Source organism: Aplidium turbinatum, chromosome 16 (assembly GCF_918807975.1).
Source record: "Aplidium turbinatum chromosome 16, kaAplTurb1.1, whole genome shotgun sequence".
NCBI classification, from domain to species: domain Eukaryota; kingdom Metazoa; phylum Chordata; class Ascidiacea; order Aplousobranchia; family Polyclinidae; genus Aplidium; species Aplidium turbinatum.
This window is the reverse complement of record NC_137487.1, coordinates 12,401,864-12,420,966: the sequence shown is the minus strand read 5'-3', so window position 1 is coordinate 12,420,966 and position 19,103 is coordinate 12,401,864. Positions and strand designations below refer to the sequence as shown.

Below are 19,103 nucleotides of genomic sequence, written 5' to 3'. Positions count from 1 at the left end.
GTGCAACATAATAACACACCTAAAGTAAGTTGTGTACATCGCATAAGCATTTTGCGGCAATTTCTTCGGTTTCACTTGACTTATATACCTGCTAATAATAAGCCCGCAACAAACAACAACGCTTACCCTGGAAAGCAAACAACTCTCGACCATACGTTATTGGCAATGCGCTGAGTCAATGCGACGAACTTCGTTATCCTCTCTTTGACACATAAGCAACTGCGCATGCACGAGCAGCAAATGTCAATACTTTATTAATTTTATGAAAATCAATGAAGTTTAAAATAAAATGTGTGCTTCAAAGTCAGTTCAAAGTTTTTTTAGTGATTTACGTGAGGAATACAGGTGACTAAAAACAGTCGTGAAAAATAGGTTGGCGCATTATCCATATACCGCACAATGGCTTGAAAGATGTTCTTGTTTAAAGTGGTACAGTAATAATTTTTATGTCAACTACAGTAGACTGTGTGTCAACAAACTCATTAGCATCCCCTTGCGGCGCTACTAGCAGACTACAGATCTCGCCAACCACGTTGAAGTTGTCAAATCTATTTCAAGCTAAACCACATTTGTCGAAGTCGGATAATCGCTTAACATGATCCTGGTTCAATTGCCATTGGAGTGTTTTATCTATTTGGAAAATTAAACTTATGGAACCACAAAAGCAAGCTCTGTAAGAGCAAACGATCAATACCAACCAAAAAAGCCTGTTTCTAAAAGCATACGTAACTGTTATCTTCAGAAAAGCCGTTACAAAAGTTTAGAAAAAATGATTTTATAATTGCAAAAATTGGAAGAAGCTTTTTAAAAAGAAATAGTAAAAAAAAATTAAAATAAGATAAAAAAAAATTTGACATATTTTTCCGATAATTGTGAATAAAGCAGTAGCGACAAATCATGTTTCATTCATTTGGTGCACAACTGCACATAGGCTACTAGTGCGTAGGTGAATTAAGTGCTTATTAATTCTTACAGGCTGTAGAACTCCATCTATGAATGAAGTATTTGTCGCTCCTTTCATTCAGGGAAGTTGATTTCCAATAGGATGTGCATGTGACGTCACATTTAAAGGGTCTGCGTTTTATGTCGTCAATCAAAGCACGAAATGCTTACAGGCTCTATTTCTGACAAAGCAAATGACGTTGGATTATTATGTAACATCATTGTAGCAATTAAACGTTTTCAAATTATTACTCTTCAAAAAGTCATAAGCTCTTTGAAAATGGTACTGTGTAATAAAACTAGCAGAAAATACATGTATATAGATTGTGTTATCGCAGCTGATAAAATTCAAGTTCCTTTGGAAGGTCGCAATTGCGCAAGTTGTACATTGCTAAATACTTCAAGTTTCAAAAAAGCAAAATTCGTTAACAAAGAAACATACAGCAAATATTCGCAAGTTTCTGATATGTCAATTGCTCTAGAGTTACAATTTTAAAAGTGTTTAAAGATTTTCAATCATTCACACAGCACAACCAAAGGTGAGTGACGAACTCTGCAGAAGAACAATGCGATAGTGATTGCAGGTCACTTTTTGAAGTAGCGTATTTAGCATTCTCAATGCAACACTTTGTTCCAATGCGTACATCCAATAGAAGCAGCAGAAATACAATAATACATTTTGCAGTTGCAGTGTTTTACAATTCAGTTTGTTGAAAACAATTACCCACCGACAAGACAACTCCGTGCGTTTTCAATCAACTTGTTACAGTCCCTGGAATCACAATCGCATTGTAGAGCACTTCAAATTTGTGGTTTACAAGAAATTACAGCTATTCGTATCACATACAGGCCAGCAAATGTGATTTCCTTCCTGGGATCCAACTTTAAGTCTTAACGTAAGTTTTTTTTTTTTTTATAAAACCAGAATTTCACTCCACCAGCTTCACATAAATCAAATGTTTGATGAAGAAATGTTACCAAGATATCTGATGCCAACCAGCAAATCAGACCTTGAATCAATGAAAAAAAGGCTAATTTCGATTTGCTGGTTGGAACAAGGCATGGACAATGGTCTGTTGCAGTTTTTTTGGCCTTTGTATCTCACAGCAGAGTCATTCCATTATAATTCAACAGATTTTCTTCAAAAAGTCAACCCGCCCCTCTTGGAATTTTTTTTTGTTTTTAAATATGTTGTTTTGTTTTTCGTATCCAGACTTGCACCCGGTGGTTGAAGATTTAGATTAAGTGGACGGGAAGGCAAGGAAGCCAATCTTCGTGTCCACCTTCAGGCATGCCTTTAAGTGTCCTGCCAGAGACACAGCCGCATGCTCTTGAGCGGTGTCGAACCGGCGCCCTTTCGATTGCCGTTCCAAGGCTCTCACCACTCGGCTATGCAGCCGAAAATAAAATAAAATATGTTGATGTGCATGAAATTCTGAGTGCAACAAAAAAATTATGAAAATTGATCAACCGGTTCACTAGATATGCCATTTTGAAATTTGTTGATCACTTGGTGGCGCTGAGGAGTTCTCAAACATAAAAATGACATTTGTTGCGCCCCTTGAAGATAGAGAGGTGAACAAACATTCGATTTCACTATTTTTAAGGGTGAGAATTCCAAAAATGCAAGTGTTTTCTGTGTATTACTATCACAAAAAAAGTTATAGCAACTTCTATTGTTTTAGGTCAGTGGTTCTTAACCTTTTTTTCCCCAGCGCCCCTTTTCAGAGATTTCCATAGTCTGGCGCCCACCATAATATAAGGGCTGTAGCCTACTAATGACATTTTCTTCCAAGACTATAAGGCTAGCCTACAGCCAGTAGTAATTAGTTATTAGTTAGTAAGAAAAAACTAGTTTAAGCCGATGTTAGTTTTAATACTAAAAAATCAGCACAGATGTGCCTTAAGGCTCTTAACTTAAAAGTCTTAAGGCACATCTCTGCTGATTTTTTAGTAGTTAGTAAGAGTTACACTAATAACCATTATTGACTGACTATTATTATGACCAGTCCTTATGGTTTGCTTGCACTGCCTGCCCGCTGTCCCTGCCAAAAGCTGACCACAAAATGCCATTTACTTACTACAAGGAAAGGGAAACAATGCCCATTATCAACAACAAAGGCCATGCACAACACCATCCGACATCCACGCTTGTCGGATGGTGTTGTGCATTGTGCTGTATAGGCCAACATAGAATGCTCTGAGAGAGAATCACTACTTCCCTTGTTAAACACAATCTCTATACTGTATATAGCTCCTCATCCTCGGTGGATTCTCCTACCCCCAGCAGAACTACTAAAGCAAATTTGCAGTGAGGAAAATATCGTTACACTTTCTGAATGTAGCGCCCCCTATAACGCCCCCTGAATATTTCCGCCCCTCTAAAAGTTAACAGCGCCCACTAGGGGGCGGTAGCGCCCAGGTTAAGAACCACTGTTTTAGGTGATCGCAAAAAGACGCCCAAAAAGCCTTGTGGGAATCCACATAGAGCAAAAAAAAAATTTTGTAAGATAATCAAAGATGTCTTTTATTACAAAAAAGAAATAAATTAGAGGTGTTTTTTGTTATTTTTTTTTTAAGTATTATTTCAAAGTAAAGTATGGTTTTCACAGAATTTGTCCATTTCCAAGCCTTACATTTGTTGCTCTTGTGTCATGTAATAATAGGCACACCAATGACATCATAATGGTTATTATTTCTTAACAATCAGCCTGTTAGTTGAGGTTCAAAAGGGCTGCTCTTTTAAACCTGACTGCTTCCCTATTGTGTTTTCTGTCTGAGAACACCCTGTGTAGGTTAGTTAATGGGTGTTGTGAGTAGAAGATATTGAGATGGAGGATTGCACTGTTGGAAAAAAAAGTAGTAGTACTTGTCATTTCAAATCAATATTTAATGATTTGAATATTTTTCAGAAAGTAAGCAAAATGATGATTGCAAATTGTTGACATTGGCAGTTCCTCTTTTTCAAGTTCAATCCCAGATCTCCATAGAACTAACTTCAAATGTTTCAGTTTCAGAAAGGTCAGACAAAGCTCTGTAGCCGTCTTTACGGCTATACCATTTCAAATGACAAGTACTACTACTTTTTTTTTCCAACAGTGCAATCCTCCATCTCAATACCTTCTACTCACAACACCCACTAACTAACCTACACAGGGTGTTTTCAGACAGAAAACACAATAGGGAAGCAGTCAGGTTTAAAAGAGCAGCCCTTTTGAACCTCAACTAACAGGCTGATTGTTAAGAAATAATAACCAATATGATGTCATTGGTGTGCCTATTATTACATGACACAAGAGCAACAAATGTAAGGCTTGGAAATGGACAAATTCTGTAAAAACCATACTTTACTTTGAAATGATATTTAGAAAAAATAACAAAAAACACCTCTAATTTATTTCTTTTTTGTAATAAAAGACATCTTTGATTATCTTGCAAAAAATTTTTTTTTACTCTACGTGGATTCCCACAAGGCTTTTTGGGCATCTTTTTGGAATCACCTAAAATCAATAGAAGTTGCTATAACTTTTTTTGTGATAGTAATACACAGAAAACACTTGCATTTTTGGAATTCTCACCCTTAAAAATAGTGAAATCGAATGTTTGATCACCTCTCTATCATCAGGGGGCGCAACAAATGACAATTTTATGTTTGAGAACTCATCAGCGCCACGAAGTGATCAACAAATTTCAAAATGGCATATTTAGTGAACCGGTTGATCAATTTTCATATTTTTTTTTTTGTTGCACTCAGAATTTCATGCACATCAACATATTTAAAAACAAAAAAATTCCAAGAGAAGCGGGTTGCCTTCACTTGTTGAATTATAATGGAATGACCCAGCAGAAAGATGTTTCCATATTTTAGTTGCATTGTATGGTGGACACAAAACGATGCCATGATACCATGCCGCTGGAAAGTTCAACAATTCATTTCTTCACCAACAGTGACAATTTAAATAAAAAAATGTTGAATTTTATTCATATTGTTGGTTGATTATAATGGCAGGATACGTAACCTCTATAATTCAGAATTAACAATCAATATAGGTGGGTGAAAGTACCCGAATGCAGTTCCTTGCCTACCACAAGTAGCAAAATCACCACACTAAGTTACTTCTATAGGCGCTTAGTCTAGTGTACGATTTCTCGCACTGAGGCCAAAATAGTGGTGTCCTGTTTGCAGTTATGTAGGCTACTTGTAATGTGCAAATAGCTCAACCATGCATGATACATGTTGTCAGATGACACCATTCTTGTTGTTTCCTTACTTGATCAAACACTTTTGACACATCGCAATATTTACAAAACTTCTTTCTAGCTATTATTATTAGTATTGTAAATGTTCAACATTCAGTTAAGGCTTAAACTACATCAGCACTAGCATGTCATAATTGTCATTGTGAACACAAATTTACAGTAAGTGTATGATTACCAATGGAATATTTGATTGAAGAGACTTCAGATTTTTCATTACTGTACCGGTACTTACTCTTATAAAAGTACCAAATTGAACAAAACATAAGGCAATTCAGAATAGCTTTCTTTTATTTCTATTGTGACTCATCTGTTCCTCTCACTCATGACATAAATTATAAGCTTACAATTATGTACATGACTACATGTAAACCATTACAATACCAAACTTCTTTGAAATATAAAATTATAATTTAATTTCAATTTTAATTTAAAATCACAGGTTAAACCTGAAGGTAAATAAAAGCCATACAAAGAAATCCTGCTGCCTTGCAGGAAATACTTTTTTAAGTAAAGGCTAGGCCCACCGCCAATAACTGTGGTTAGCGTCAGGAAGGGCATCCGGCTGGAAAATCTTTGCTCCAAAATATTATTTAAATGCAGCAAAAGCTAAAAATGGCCCCTAGTCCCCAGCAGCCCTTAGATGGGCAAGGGGTGCGAAGAATCTCTGGGTTCCAAGAAAACAAAAAAACATTGAAAAAAGATTATGGTGTTAGAATCGGATGCTGGAATGTGGGAAGTTTGTGTGGTAAAGGAACTGAAATATGTGAAGAACTAAGAAAAAGAAGGGTGGATATATGTTGCCTAGAGGAAGTAAGATGGAGGGGACAGTCAGCGCGGTTTTTAGGTGTCAATGGGAGGAGATATAAGTTATGGTGGTCAGGAAATAACACAGGAATCGGTGGTGTTGGTTTCTTGGTAAAAGAGGAATTGTGTGAGAAAGTAATAGAAGTTAGAAGAAGGAGTGACAGAGTGATGACAATGGTACTTGCTTTTGAAGAGGAGGTAGTGAGGCTAATCTGTGCATATGCACCTCAAAGTGGTAGGGATTACTTAGAAAAGGAAAGTTTTTATGATGTTTCGGCAGAGGAATGGGATTTACGGAGTTCAAAAGAGTTGGTGTTTGGATTAGGAGACTTTAATGGACATGTTGGAAAACAAGCAAATGGGTTCGAGGGCATTCATGGAGGGTATGGTTTTGGGGAGAGAAACATGGAAGGAAGAATGCTCCTTGAATTTTGTGATGAAAGGAAACTTTGTATTGCCAACACATGGTTTAAAAAGAAAGAGAAAAGGAAGGTGACTTACAGCTCAGGAGGACATGAGTCGGAAATTGATTTTATTGTGGTTGGGCAGGAACAGAGAAAGTACTTGAAGAATGTGAAAGTAATTCCGTGGGAGTTGCAGCATAGACTAGTAGTAGGAGACTTAAATATGAAAAAAGTGAAGAAAATTGTGAAGAAAGAACGAGTTTTTGTGAGAAATGTGTGGAAACTGGAGGAAAAAGAAACGAGAATTAAGTTTGTGAAAAGAGCAAAAGAGCTGGTAAACATGAGTGCGCAGGACTTGTGGGCTTCATTTCAGAAAGGTGTCCTAGCAGCATGTGATGAAGTATGTGGGAAAAAGAAAGTGAGGAGGGATCGTGGAGACACATGGTGGTGGGATGAAGAGGTGAAGCATGCGATTTCACAGAAAAGAGATGCATACAAGCAGTGGCGCAAAAATGGGTCAGAAGAGAATAAAAAGAAGTATAAGAGTATGAAAAAGAAGGCAAAGAGGGTTGTTGCAAGAGCTATGAAGAATGGTGCTGAGGAGGAACTTAATAAAATGGGGGAAAGCCAAAACAAAGTATTCAGACTCATAAAGCAAATGAAAAAGGATGGGAATGATATTGTAGGGGGAAGATGTATAAGGAGTGGAGATGGGAAGTTGCATTTCAACCCGGAAAGCAGAGGAGAAGTGTGGAAGGAACATATGGAAAATGTTATGAATAAGGAGAATGTATGGGATCATATGACAGAGGTTGATCTGGTGGAGGGTCCAGTGGGAAAGGTTACTCGTGATGAAGTGGTGGAGGCAATGGGGCAAATGAAACTGCATAAAGCAGCCGGTCCATCAGAAGTGAGCGTAGAGATGATAAAAGCAAGTGGAGAGTTGGGAATTGAAGTAATGCTACAACTTAGCCAAAGGGTATTAGATGGAGAGGGAATGCCGGAGGAGTGGAAGCATAGTACTCTTTTTCCATTGTTCAAGAGAAAAGGGGATGTGAGAAGTTGCAGTGCATATAGAGGTGTAAAACTACTAGAGCATGGAATGAAAATTGTGGAGCGAATACTAGAAAAGAGGTTGAGAACATTGGTGAAATTAAATGATATGCAGTTTGGATTTATGCCAGGAAAAGGTACAGTGGATGCTCTGTTTATATTGAGAAGAATGCAGGAGGAATACCGAGAGAAGCAGAGAAAACTATATATGTGTTTCAGGACTTAGAAAAGGCATTTGACAGAGTACCAAGGAAAGTGATGGAGTGGGCAATGAGGAAAAGAGGTATACCGGAGGTATTAGTGAGAGCTGTGATGTCTATGTATGAGGATGCAAGAACAAAAGTGAGAGTTGGATCAAATTATTCAAACGAGTTTTTTGTGAAGGTTGGTGTACACCAAGGATCAGTTTTGTCACCTCTGATATTTGCTATTGTGGTTGACGTTGTAACTGAAGGAGTGAGGGAGGGCTTATTGAGTGAAATTTTGTATGCAGACGACCTGGTCTTGACAAGTAATAGTATGGAGGGACTGGAGAGAAAGTTTGAGAAATGGAAAGAAGCATTTGAAACCAAGGGTATGAAGGTGAATCTTGAAAAAACAAAAGTGATGGTGAGTGGAGTAGAAGGAACAGTTGTTGAGAGCAAAGTAGATCCCTGTGGAATATGTGGCAAGAGAGTGATGAGAAATTCAATGCAATGCAAGGAATGTGGAAAGTGGGTACATGCAAGATGTGCTAATGTCAAGAGAGCCGCAACAAGATTGGCGAAGTGTTTTGTTTGTGGGAAATGCAGTAAAGGAAGGAATGAAGTGGAAGGCCATGATGATGAGTTCTGCCATGGCATCGAAACAGTGACAGACTTCTGTTATCTGGGTGATCGGATAAATGGAAGTGGTGGATGTGAAGCAGCGGTGACAACAAGGGCAAGATTGGGCTGGGCAAAGTTCAGGGAATGTGGGGAAATGTTGTATGGCAGAAAATTCTCACTAAGGATGAAAGGGAAAGTATATCGGAGCTGTGTGCGGCCTGCAATGCTATATGGTAGCGAGACATGGATACTGAGAGAGAGTGAACTGGCAATCCTGAGAAGAACGGAAAGGTCAATGGTGAGAGCAATGTGTGGGGTGAAAACGAGAAGGGAAAAAAGGACTGAATAATTGTTGGATATGCTAGAGATGAGAGAGACCATAGACCAACTGGCAAGGGCAAATGGAGTAAGATGGTATGGACATGTGATAAGGAGGGAGGAAGGAAGTTTTCTTAGAAAGGCACTAGATCTAAAGGTGGATGGGAAGAGGAAACGCGGTCGTCCAAGAAGAACGTGGAAACAACAAGTGAAGGATGAATTTAAAAAAGTCGGACTGAAGGAGGAAGATGCAAGGGACAGGGTGAAATGGAGAAAAGGGATTAAAACAATTGCTGCGCGGAAACAATCGGCCACCCCCACCAGTGGGGAACAAACCGACGATGGATTATGATGATGATGACACTTAAAATATATAGGTTACACATTACAATGAAGTCAAGCTATTAGTCTTGAATCTTGACAACTAAAGTAAAAAAATAAGTGTACTTTCACAATCTTTGCATTCAGTTGCTCAGATTATTAAACCAAACATGACATGACAAATACGATACGTATTACACACTGGTGCCGACTTACGGGGATACGGGGTGGCCACGCCACCCCGTAACCGCTGTGGCGGGGTGGCAGCCACCCCGTTTAGGTTACATTACTTACTGCAAATAGATGTAATTTGAACGGACGTTTAAATCTTTTTTGATCGTTGATTTTCGCTTCAAGTCAACGTAAAGCAAGAGGTGAACCAATACAGTATTGCAAAGAAAATGATTGTTTTTGTCACAAGCATGATACTCGCGTAACATCAAGTAAGCTACGTGAAGATTACGCAACACGTGGCTACGAGTTTTTTCCTTGTTGTTGCGATCGTTTTATTTGTTACTTGTCATAAGCCATTGTTACATTTGTTAGGTTTACAGTGGGATTTATTAATCAGTAAAATACGATCTTTCCATTGCCTCCCTCAAAAATCTTTTTTGAAAACTTTTAAACTGCTCATAATATCGCTATAAATTATGCCAGCTATAAAATACTTGGAAATAAATTTATCTCGATGATTGATAGCTCCACCCCCTAAATAAATGAATATCCATTATCCATTTTCAAATTTCATTAAAAAAATGCAATTTTTGAAACTTTTTGAGTTTTATTTAAAAAGTGCACTTAGTAAAGTAAGCTAGCAGTTTTAACGTTCTGCAAATTTACACGTTTACATGATTCTATTCGAGGAAAGCTACACCCCCTGCCAATTCCCAATAATAAAAGCAACCTTTTTCAATTACTCAAGATTTTGCATTTTGAATTATTTTCCGATTTCAATTGGAGTGTACCGTCATCTACTTTATGCTTTAATTTCTACTTTGTTATCTACTTCATGCAGTAATATTGCGTGTCGATGCGTGACAAACTGTGAGGCGGGAATTTATTGGTCTGACATAGGAGTTGCTTGTTACATCATAGAAAAAATAACGAAAAGTCGTCCAGTAAAAGTTTTCGCCGACATTCCAGCTTTATTCAGCTTAAAGATGCCACCAAAAAAGCATTCAAAATTGCAGCTCTCCATTGATTTATTTTTTTGTTGCGTCTAGTCAGGATTTCAGCCAGCATGAAAGTGACCAAATGGCAATGCCTGAACGAAACGAAAGTGTGCCACTGCCAAAAGGCGTTAGCACGATCAGGGAGGTGGAAGAACCGAGCACGGGCAGGATAATCGCTGTTGAAGGGAGAAGCTATCAAAAATTGTGGGAGAGCGAATTCCCGTGGCTAGAATACGATAGATGCAAAGATAGAGCATTCTGTCTGATTTGCAACTATGTCGCAACTGCTTGATCTATTTGCAAGAAATGAAACAATTTCATTAATGCTTCCAAACGTGGTCTGCATTGTGCGGAGTGATCGTTCAGTGCACTCAGGCGCATAAAAACCTACTTGCGATCTACCATGACGCAACAGCGATTGAACCACTTCCTAATTTTAAATGTTTATCAAGCTGAAGCTTCACGGTTACAACTTGACCAGTTGATTGACAGTTGGATTGACAGAGCTGCTGTTCGCAAAAATACTTTTTCCAAATGTTAAGTGTCAGAGCAGCAACGTAACAATAAAATTCACGATATACCTCCTGTGCTTTGTTTTAAAGTTGCTTTGTAAATTATCGAGCTACAAATCAGGTATGAAAAGACAATTGCATCTACGAAACACGCTTAGTAAAAATCAAACAAAAACATGCAGTTTGAAAGTTCTTAGGTTGCCATATTGTGCTATCCGCCACCCCGTGCAAAAATAAAAGTCGGCGCCTATGGTATTACATATATACCATAAAAAGTAGGCTAAAAGTTAAGATGAAAACACAGCTTACCATCTCAGAAGTAACACTGTAAAAAAGCACACAATGTAACAAAAGCTGCAGCTGGTGTCGTAAGGGGTAAGGCTTGCCAGATGTTTCGTCTCTGAGATCTTTCGTCCCGACATTTCGGCCTTAGTTTGCCAAATGTTTTATCCTTGAGATCTTTCGTCCCGACGTTTCGACCCTTAAGCGTTGGATTGTTCACCCACCAATATGCAACGTAAGCTGGGTTGAGACCATCGTGAGACAAGTTAGTTTTACCTTACTGATAAACGCTTGTCTCCCGATCGAGGGTCACCGCGACAGCAACTCTGCTCAGTACGAGAGGAACCGCAGATTCGGACATTTAGCACGTGCGCTTGGCCGATCCGCCAGCGGCGCGAAGCTACCGTCCGCGGGCGTACGACTGAACACCTTTAAGTCGGAATCCTTCCTGACAAGCGACAATTTGTTTGCGCCTGGTCCGAAGCGAGCGATTGTCTTTCTTTCGCGAAGCTGCAGAGAGGCCGCTCAGGTCGGTCGCGGCCAAGGTGTCGAGGTAGGGTGCCAAATCATCTGCAGATGACCTAGTTGAAGACCGGGGTGTCGTGATCGCTAGAACAGTATTTCGACTGCGATTCGTTGAGAGTAAGCTTTCTGGTCTGCAATTCATCTTGTCATTAAGTGACAAGGGCGCCGCTACCATTGCGCGGTCGAGGCGTGCGGTCGGGTTAGCTACAGTCTAAAGTACAGCTACAGCTAGGCCTACATGCCGATTTTCATCCAATGCAAGTTCCACTTCAAATAAAACTTCTTTTCGGTTGCGGTGTTTTGCCACTCTCAATCTCGCACGCTTGCCAGATGTTTCGTCCCTGAGATCTTTTGGCGGTGTTTTTCCACTCTCAATCTCGTACTTTCCACCAAAGTAGCCGATGTTTTGTAGGACCGAAACATTGGGACAAAAGATCTCAGGGATGAAACATCTGGCACCCATCATATATACCGTATCTGACAAAATGCACCTGGCAACTTAAATTTTGCTTTGAAAAACCTAAAACTATTTTTCTAAAAAGACGATAGAGATATCAACTTTACATCCCGTCTAGTAGTGAAAAGAGGAATATCTAATCCAGGACACTACTAAATATTAAAAATGATTTAAAAGAGGGAAACCAACCCCAAATGACCTGCCACTGTTCAGGTTCATAAATTAGCCTATAAATGGTAGCTCAGCCAGTAAGTTAGCTCTTTTCAATTTGATTTAACGTTTTTACATATTGAATTAATGTGGAAAAAACGGATTTGCTGTCTAGGAGCCATGGCAATGGCATGGACTTTCCTTTCAAGTCTTCCTTGTCCAACTCTCAGCTCTCAGTAACTCAGTTTATGAAATTAAATTTCTGCATCAGATTTAGCCAAGCGTGAAAGATTCGTTGACCAGGCGTGACGAATGCAGTTTCGAAACAACCCTGCTAATTTTCTAATGCAAAAGAATATCATGATTATTATTAAAACAATGAAAACTATCAATACTACAAAAAAGTGCTCAATGCTAAGCAAAAAATCAAAGCAGAGCAAATTAAATCAAATATAGTTATTACTATATTTGATTTCATGATTATTATTATATTATATCTGCCGTAAAGTGATGATATGCAATGATATGATATTACTTGTAAATAAGCACGACTTTGAAGCTGAAATCATGTTTCTTCAAAATATTTAAACTTCAAACTGCTAAACAAAAAGCTATTTTATATTCATGGCTGTTTTACTTAGGTGAAAAGCGTACGTTGTCTGAATGTAAAAAACTGACGTTTCGTCATATCCATGTGGCACGAGATTAAAAGCAATATTCATTTTCGAGATTTAGGAAGTCATGTTTGCATACTTTCAACGTGTAGATTAAAATTGACAATTCATCACAATCTTTTTATAGTTTAGCCCAGGGGCGAGTTTAACTGATTGGTGGCCAGGGGCACTTTTATATTGAGGAGCCCCCGTGAAACGATTTTTTTTGCGCTTATAGCGCAAATAAGTGATAGAGCTATCACTAGTCGGCTGCATAGCCGAGTGGTGAGAACCCTGGAACGGCACTCGAAAAGGCGCCGGTTCAACACCGCTCAAGAGCATGTGTCTGTGGCAAGACACTTAAAGGCATGCCTGAAGGTGGACACGAAGATTGGCTTCCTTGCCTTCCCGTCCACTTAATCTAAATCTTCAACTACCAGGTGTAAGCCTGGATACGACAAACAAAAAACAAAACTACCGTAACATATAGGCTACCCTACGCGTGTGCATGTTTTGTTCTGATAACCAACTCGGAACCTATTGTTATTTGTAGCTTGTTTTCTGGTAAAATCAAGTATCAGTTTGTCGGTACTACTTAGCCTAACTATGCATAGCTTTTACCAATAAAACATCTCTGATCCCTAATCGTTTTATTTTAGTCATTAGTTTCATTTAGCTAGATTAACGTCTTGCTAGCTGACGTAGCCGGCAACATAATGATTTCCGTGCATTTACCTAGACCTGCTCTATAACTTTTCAAGAAAAATGTAGACATTGCTTAATTCAAAGTAGACTATAGCCTACTTCATTTCAGTTCGTGTTTTATTTCTGAACATCAAACAGAAACAATAAGCCTACTTGTCATAAAAGTAGGCTAGTGGCCTAAGCTGCTTAGTAAGCATACAAGTAGTAAGCTGTAGGCTAGGCTACTACATCTAGTAGGCTATAGGCAGTAGCGTATTTAGGGGGGAGGATAAAGGGCGATGGCCTCCCCATAATGATCAGGTAAAAAAAATAACAAAAATACAAATTTTGCAACAAAAAAAAAAGTTGTTAGGCAATAATTGTTCAGATGATTCATCCTAGCGCCGGGGGCGGGGGTAGGCTATACTTTTTGCAATGTAATTTTTCAACAGTCTTTCTTCCTTTTCTTAAAAATTGCTTGGCACAAATTCACGAGAGATTCGATGAGCACTGCTCGCTAGCTTTTAAAGTCAGCACATTTCTGCCTTCATTGATTCATGACGATGAGGACTGCGCGATCGACGAGATTTTCGACTTCTACCATGAAATGCTGGATGTTGAACCAAGCAATTGCTTTGCAGCTACTATTGAATTGCGAAGATGGAGAGCGAATTGGCTTGCAGTTTCTGTGAATAAACGACCTGCGACTCTTGTGGATGCGCGTCAAGCGGCTGAACAACTCGGCACTTATCCGATTATCCATAAATTAGGCTACTTCGAATCTTTGCTACGCTTCCAGTTACAACTGCCTCCAATGAGCAATGCTTCAGTTCACTAAAGTACCTGAAAAATTATTACCGCACGACCATGACCGAGCCACGTTTGTATGGTCTAGCTCAGATGTATTTAAACAAGGATATTGTACTCTAGCATGATGCAGTCATTAAACTGTAAGTTTGTCATTGCGAATCGCCGAGAATGGTCTAAATCTAAAGGTATTCGAGGTCGGAAGGGCGAACTTATTGTTTATGTTCTGAAGTGTTTGATATCTTTTGTTGGTTCATTGATTGGAACAGTAACATACAGTACTTCTGCGGATTCGCTCTTGATTTTGGACCCCCCCCCTTATCTGAAGGTTTGAGCTAACCCCCTCCCCCCGTTCTGACACATCATATGACATTTTGGTATACCCTATTTAAAGGATGAAACCAGTCTAATTTTAACCCAAGTAGAAAAACATTGAACCAATTAACAGCCATTTTCATCAAATTTGAGCTTTCTGTGTAGCTTACTACCGTTGACTACCCCGTGTGTACTACCCCCAGACCCCCATTGGCCTCCAGCCGCCGAGTCAGCCGCTACACGGCTGACTGACACAATGTCTTGGCCTTCCCCTAATAAACTTTCTAAATACGCCACTGGCTATAGGCCTAAGCTATTTAAACCCATTGTTGGCTAGGCTACTTCTTTCAGTAAATTTGCCTCTCCAGAAGCACAAACTCTTGTCTGAAATACTTTTCATGCAGCAGTGAAAATTCCAAATTTGTTGTTAGTGTCCCCACTTTCCTTAATAATATAATATAGCCTACGATTAGGCTACACGGCATTTTTTTCCTCATAGCCTACCTGTGTTAAAATTAAAAAAGGTTAATCGTTTATCTTGTTCAGTTGAGTGGCAAAGTTTTAATTTTGTAATAGGCGGAGGTCTATTGCATTTTCTCAGCTTTTGAGAAATGCATGGCCAAATATTTATCCCTCGAGAAAAACTTTTTTGCCTTAAGCTGCTGACCAGGATGTAAAACATAGCTTTAGGCCAACAATGTAGATAACAAAATATAGATAAGATTTTTTTTGGAAGAATTGTTTTCGGATTAAAATAACAAGCTATTTTGACATTTAAATGAGACTCCAATGACACAGCATAGACAGAGACGAATATTGTTTTAGTCATTAAGTAACCTACCCTACGATAGTCTACGTTTTGTCAACAGAGTGCGTTGGAGTAGCTGGCAATGGCAGGCATTATTCACTTACCTACTCCGACAGGAACCCACACTGTGGGATGTACTGATCTCATATCAAAATATGGCAGAGACCGAATTCTTTCCAGACTGTTCTATCCGACTTGCGATAAACTACAAAAGAGCGCTTTACCATTATGGTTACCGGAGAAAGCTTACGTTCGTAGCTTAGCAAACTTAAAGTCAATGAACGATTTTACTTGGGCACTTAACTTTCGATTAAATTTTGCTCTCATGCCTGTGGTGCAAAACGGACGACTTCAAAAACCCGACAAAGACAATGATTTTCCGGTATTGATAGTATCTCACGCGTGGGGATCGAATAGATTCATGCACAGCGCAATATGCTCCGACCTGGCATCGTACGGCATGATAGTAGCAGTTCTTGAACATGCTGATCACTCAGCTTCAGCTACGTTTTACCTAGAAAATGATATGACGGATGACACAAAATTGAGTGCGAAAAAGAAATGGGTCAATTTTGTAAAATTTGATGAAGATATTGGAGATCCTTTGTTCAAAATGCAACTGGATGCTAGAATTGACGACTGTATTATATTACTGAATTTGTTGAAAGATATCAACAAAGCCTCTTTCAATGACTTGGATCTGCACTGCGACATCGATCTGTCCTTATTTGAAAACTCTTTAAATATAAATCAAGTTGGAATCATGGGTCACGGATTTGGTGGAACAACAGCTGTATCCGCAGTGCACAAAAACTCCCGATTTTGCTATGGAATCAGCCTTGATGGCCTGATGACGTTTTTAGAGGATGATCTTCATGAGAAACAAAGCCTTGCTCCGATTTTCTTTCTCAACAGCAGTGATCAAAACCGAAGTTTTGAAAACATTGCAGAAACTTTAACTCTTGCTTTAAAACCCACAGTCGATGGTACAGAACATACAATGGTAACTTTAGAAGAAACGGTGATCATGTCTCATACAGACTTTCCACTCTTGATCAACAAGATTGCTGGCACCAGGTTTCGACTGTGCGGAAACTCCGATCCGTTTCTTGTTCAAAAAGTTGAAAGCAAATTGCTTTTAGGTTTTATCGGAGAGCAACTTGGAAAAGATTACGGAAGTACAATGTTAGAAACAATGGAAACTCAAGCAGAGTTAATATCTCCTGGAATCAATATGGAAGCAGGTGGAAGCAAAAATGACAAAGAAAAACTAAAGTTGCAACCCTTTTTGTAGTTTTGTTGGATGTTTTAACTTGATAGCGTATAGGCTACTGAGGCTATAGGCCCACAACTAAAAATGAGTCAAGTACAAAAAGATTTACTTTTGTGTTGCTGTATTCGTGTTCGGTTTAGAGAACTGTTTATAACTTGTCAACCGTGGGCAAATTTGTGAATAGTAGGTGGACAGATACAACTGAGAAGATTTTGCTCAAAACAAGCACAAAATTTTCTCAAGAACATTTTTATCTACCGCTTTCTTTTGCATAAAAAAATTACGATTTATTCTCTCGTCAGTTCGTCTTTGAGCTCTCCTTTGCTATGAAGTTACCAGTATTTCATATTGTTGCAAAGTCTCGCAATGTTAAAACGATGCAAATAAAAAGTTTGGCGACTTAAGCTTTTAAACACCTCTATTACTTTCATTATAAATCGAGTAGCAAAGTAGCATACTTGAAACGTTTTTAAAATTTAGCAAGTAGAAGTCGGTTAGAAATCAAACAGCTTTATATTACAGAAAAAGTTTCCCGGATAAAAATTTGTTCTCGAAAAACTTTTTTGCTCAAACTCTCTGCTATTGTGTCGGTCTACCTGCAATTTACAAATTCGACAATCGTAGTCTAGGTCAGGGCTACTCAACTGGCGGACCGCGGGGTCCGAATGCGGACCTTCTGGCTGTTGATGGTGGACCTTGAGCTTTTGGATGAATAACCTCATTGCCATGTTTTAGGGCTTCTTTAAACAGATTTCTACTGGGAGGTAGCAATTTTTAATGTGATTATCCTGGTTGCTGGGGGGCTTCTACCCCCAGACTCCCAACACTTTCTCAAAAATCCAAGTCGAGTTACATTTTACCTAAAAAAGTGGTTTGGTGCAGATAATTTAATCTTCGTAGTTGCGTGTGAAATAAATTATTCACTGGACCGCTAAAAATATTCAACTTGTCTAAATGGACCTTTGTTAACATTAGTTGAGTAACCCTGGTCTAGGTACTTCGGTACTTGCGAAGGCCATTGGTCAGTTAGACTTTAAAAAATAGTTTTTTTTATTGTTTATGAATGTTGTGTCCAATATTTGTATTTCTCTTTTCTCCTATTTTCAAGAGTGCAGTTGTTGTAGCGATTGTTATAGCTGCTATTTTGTTGTTACTTAGATTACAAAATGTAAGACTTAAAGTTTCAGTATAATCTACTTAATGTTTATTTAATGTTATTTTTTTAGATTACTGACCTCAAGGTCTTTACCGGTTAGACGTAATATTGTTTAAATTAATTGTGGTTTATCTGTACCTACAGAGCCGTGTTAACCGTCACACGGCCATTTAAGGGATCATTCATATTTAGCAGGGTTGTAGAGTCGGAATTGGTGGGATTTTGGCGTGTCCAGAGTCGGAGTCGAAAAAGAAACGATCGACTCCGGTTTGATAAAAAAGATAAACAAAAAAATTTTGTTTGCAATAGGCTACACTTTTTCAAAATATTGTTTCTTATTCTCTGTATTGCGCTTCAAGCCAAAAAATCTAAATTTTGTTTCTTGTTAGTTTTGTAAGAGTCACCGTTTCAAATTCGATTACAAATTTAATGAAATTAAATTTTTAAAAAAATGAAAAACGACAAAATTTCAGAAAAATCCGGCAACACTGAAACAGGAGTCGTCCAGTTATAAACCGACGAGTCGGAGTCGTGTATTTTTCGTCCGACTCCATAGCCGTGATTTTTAGTACGACAGCCCATCTCTAATGATTTTTGGTTTTATTAATTCAATTCAATTTATTTTTCTTTGTCAGAATGCAAAAGAAATGATATTGTGAAAAAGAAATACAGTAACAAAACCAACAAAAGGAAAAGGTGGCAAAACCATAATGGTTTAAGACGTGCATGAAATATTCCATAGCTTACACCACGCAAGGTCTTGTTAATTGCTTCTCACAAGCCCGACTGGGTGCACTCCTTTTTAGTTTGTTCACTTTTCAGCTATTAAAATAAAGGGGTGAAAATACTGCTACAAAATCTTGATATGTAATTAGCTTACATCATATCATGCAGTTTGTATTGTTGGTCGTTATTTGGCATGATTATTTTAATTCAACGATAGCTCATTTAGTTCGGCGCCTGGCTTTGCAGCAGGGCTGTGGGGAGTCGAAGGGATTTTGGCTTGTCCGGAGTTCTTAAAAAGGCCGTCCCCCACTTGATACAATACGATGGATAATCAAATTTTTGTTTGCTATTTTTTTCCAATATTGTTTGTTTTTCTCCGTTTTGCACTGCAACACTTTTCCAGAAACTACAAGTGTTTGTTCATGTCAGTTTTAGTGAAAGTCGCCGTTTCAATTTCGATCACAACTGAATTCTTAAGTAAAATTAACTTTTAAAAAAATTGGCAACACCGAGCCTGGAGTAGGCCATTTATAAACCGGAGTCGCATATAGGCGGCCTACACAAAGAGATCAGAAAAACAAGCAGAGCTGGCTCGACTCTCGGAATGTGAGCTTGATCAACGCATTTCAGGACTGCTCTCTATTCAGCGGCACCCAATGGATGGAATAATTTTCA

At 38.6% G+C, this 19,103-nt stretch overlaps 1 protein-coding gene across 1 annotated transcript; it reads left to right on the top strand.

The window, feature by feature from the left end:
- The first annotated feature begins 15,355 nt into the window (after positions 1 to 15,355).
- On the top strand, positions 15,356 to 16,567 carry LOC145785219 (platelet-activating factor acetylhydrolase 2, cytoplasmic-like). The gene has a single exon (XM_082596906.1). The coding sequence runs from the start codon at positions 15,356 to 15,358 to the stop codon at positions 16,565 to 16,567; it is 1,212 nt and encodes a 403-aa protein (XP_082453032.1).
- Positions 16,568 to 19,103: the final 2,536 nt, after the last annotated feature.

Coding starts and splice junctions, on each gene's coding strand:
- LOC145785219 (XM_082596906.1), top strand. CDS start 15,356: ATGGCAGGCATTATTCACTTACCTACTCCGACAGGAACCCACACTGTG.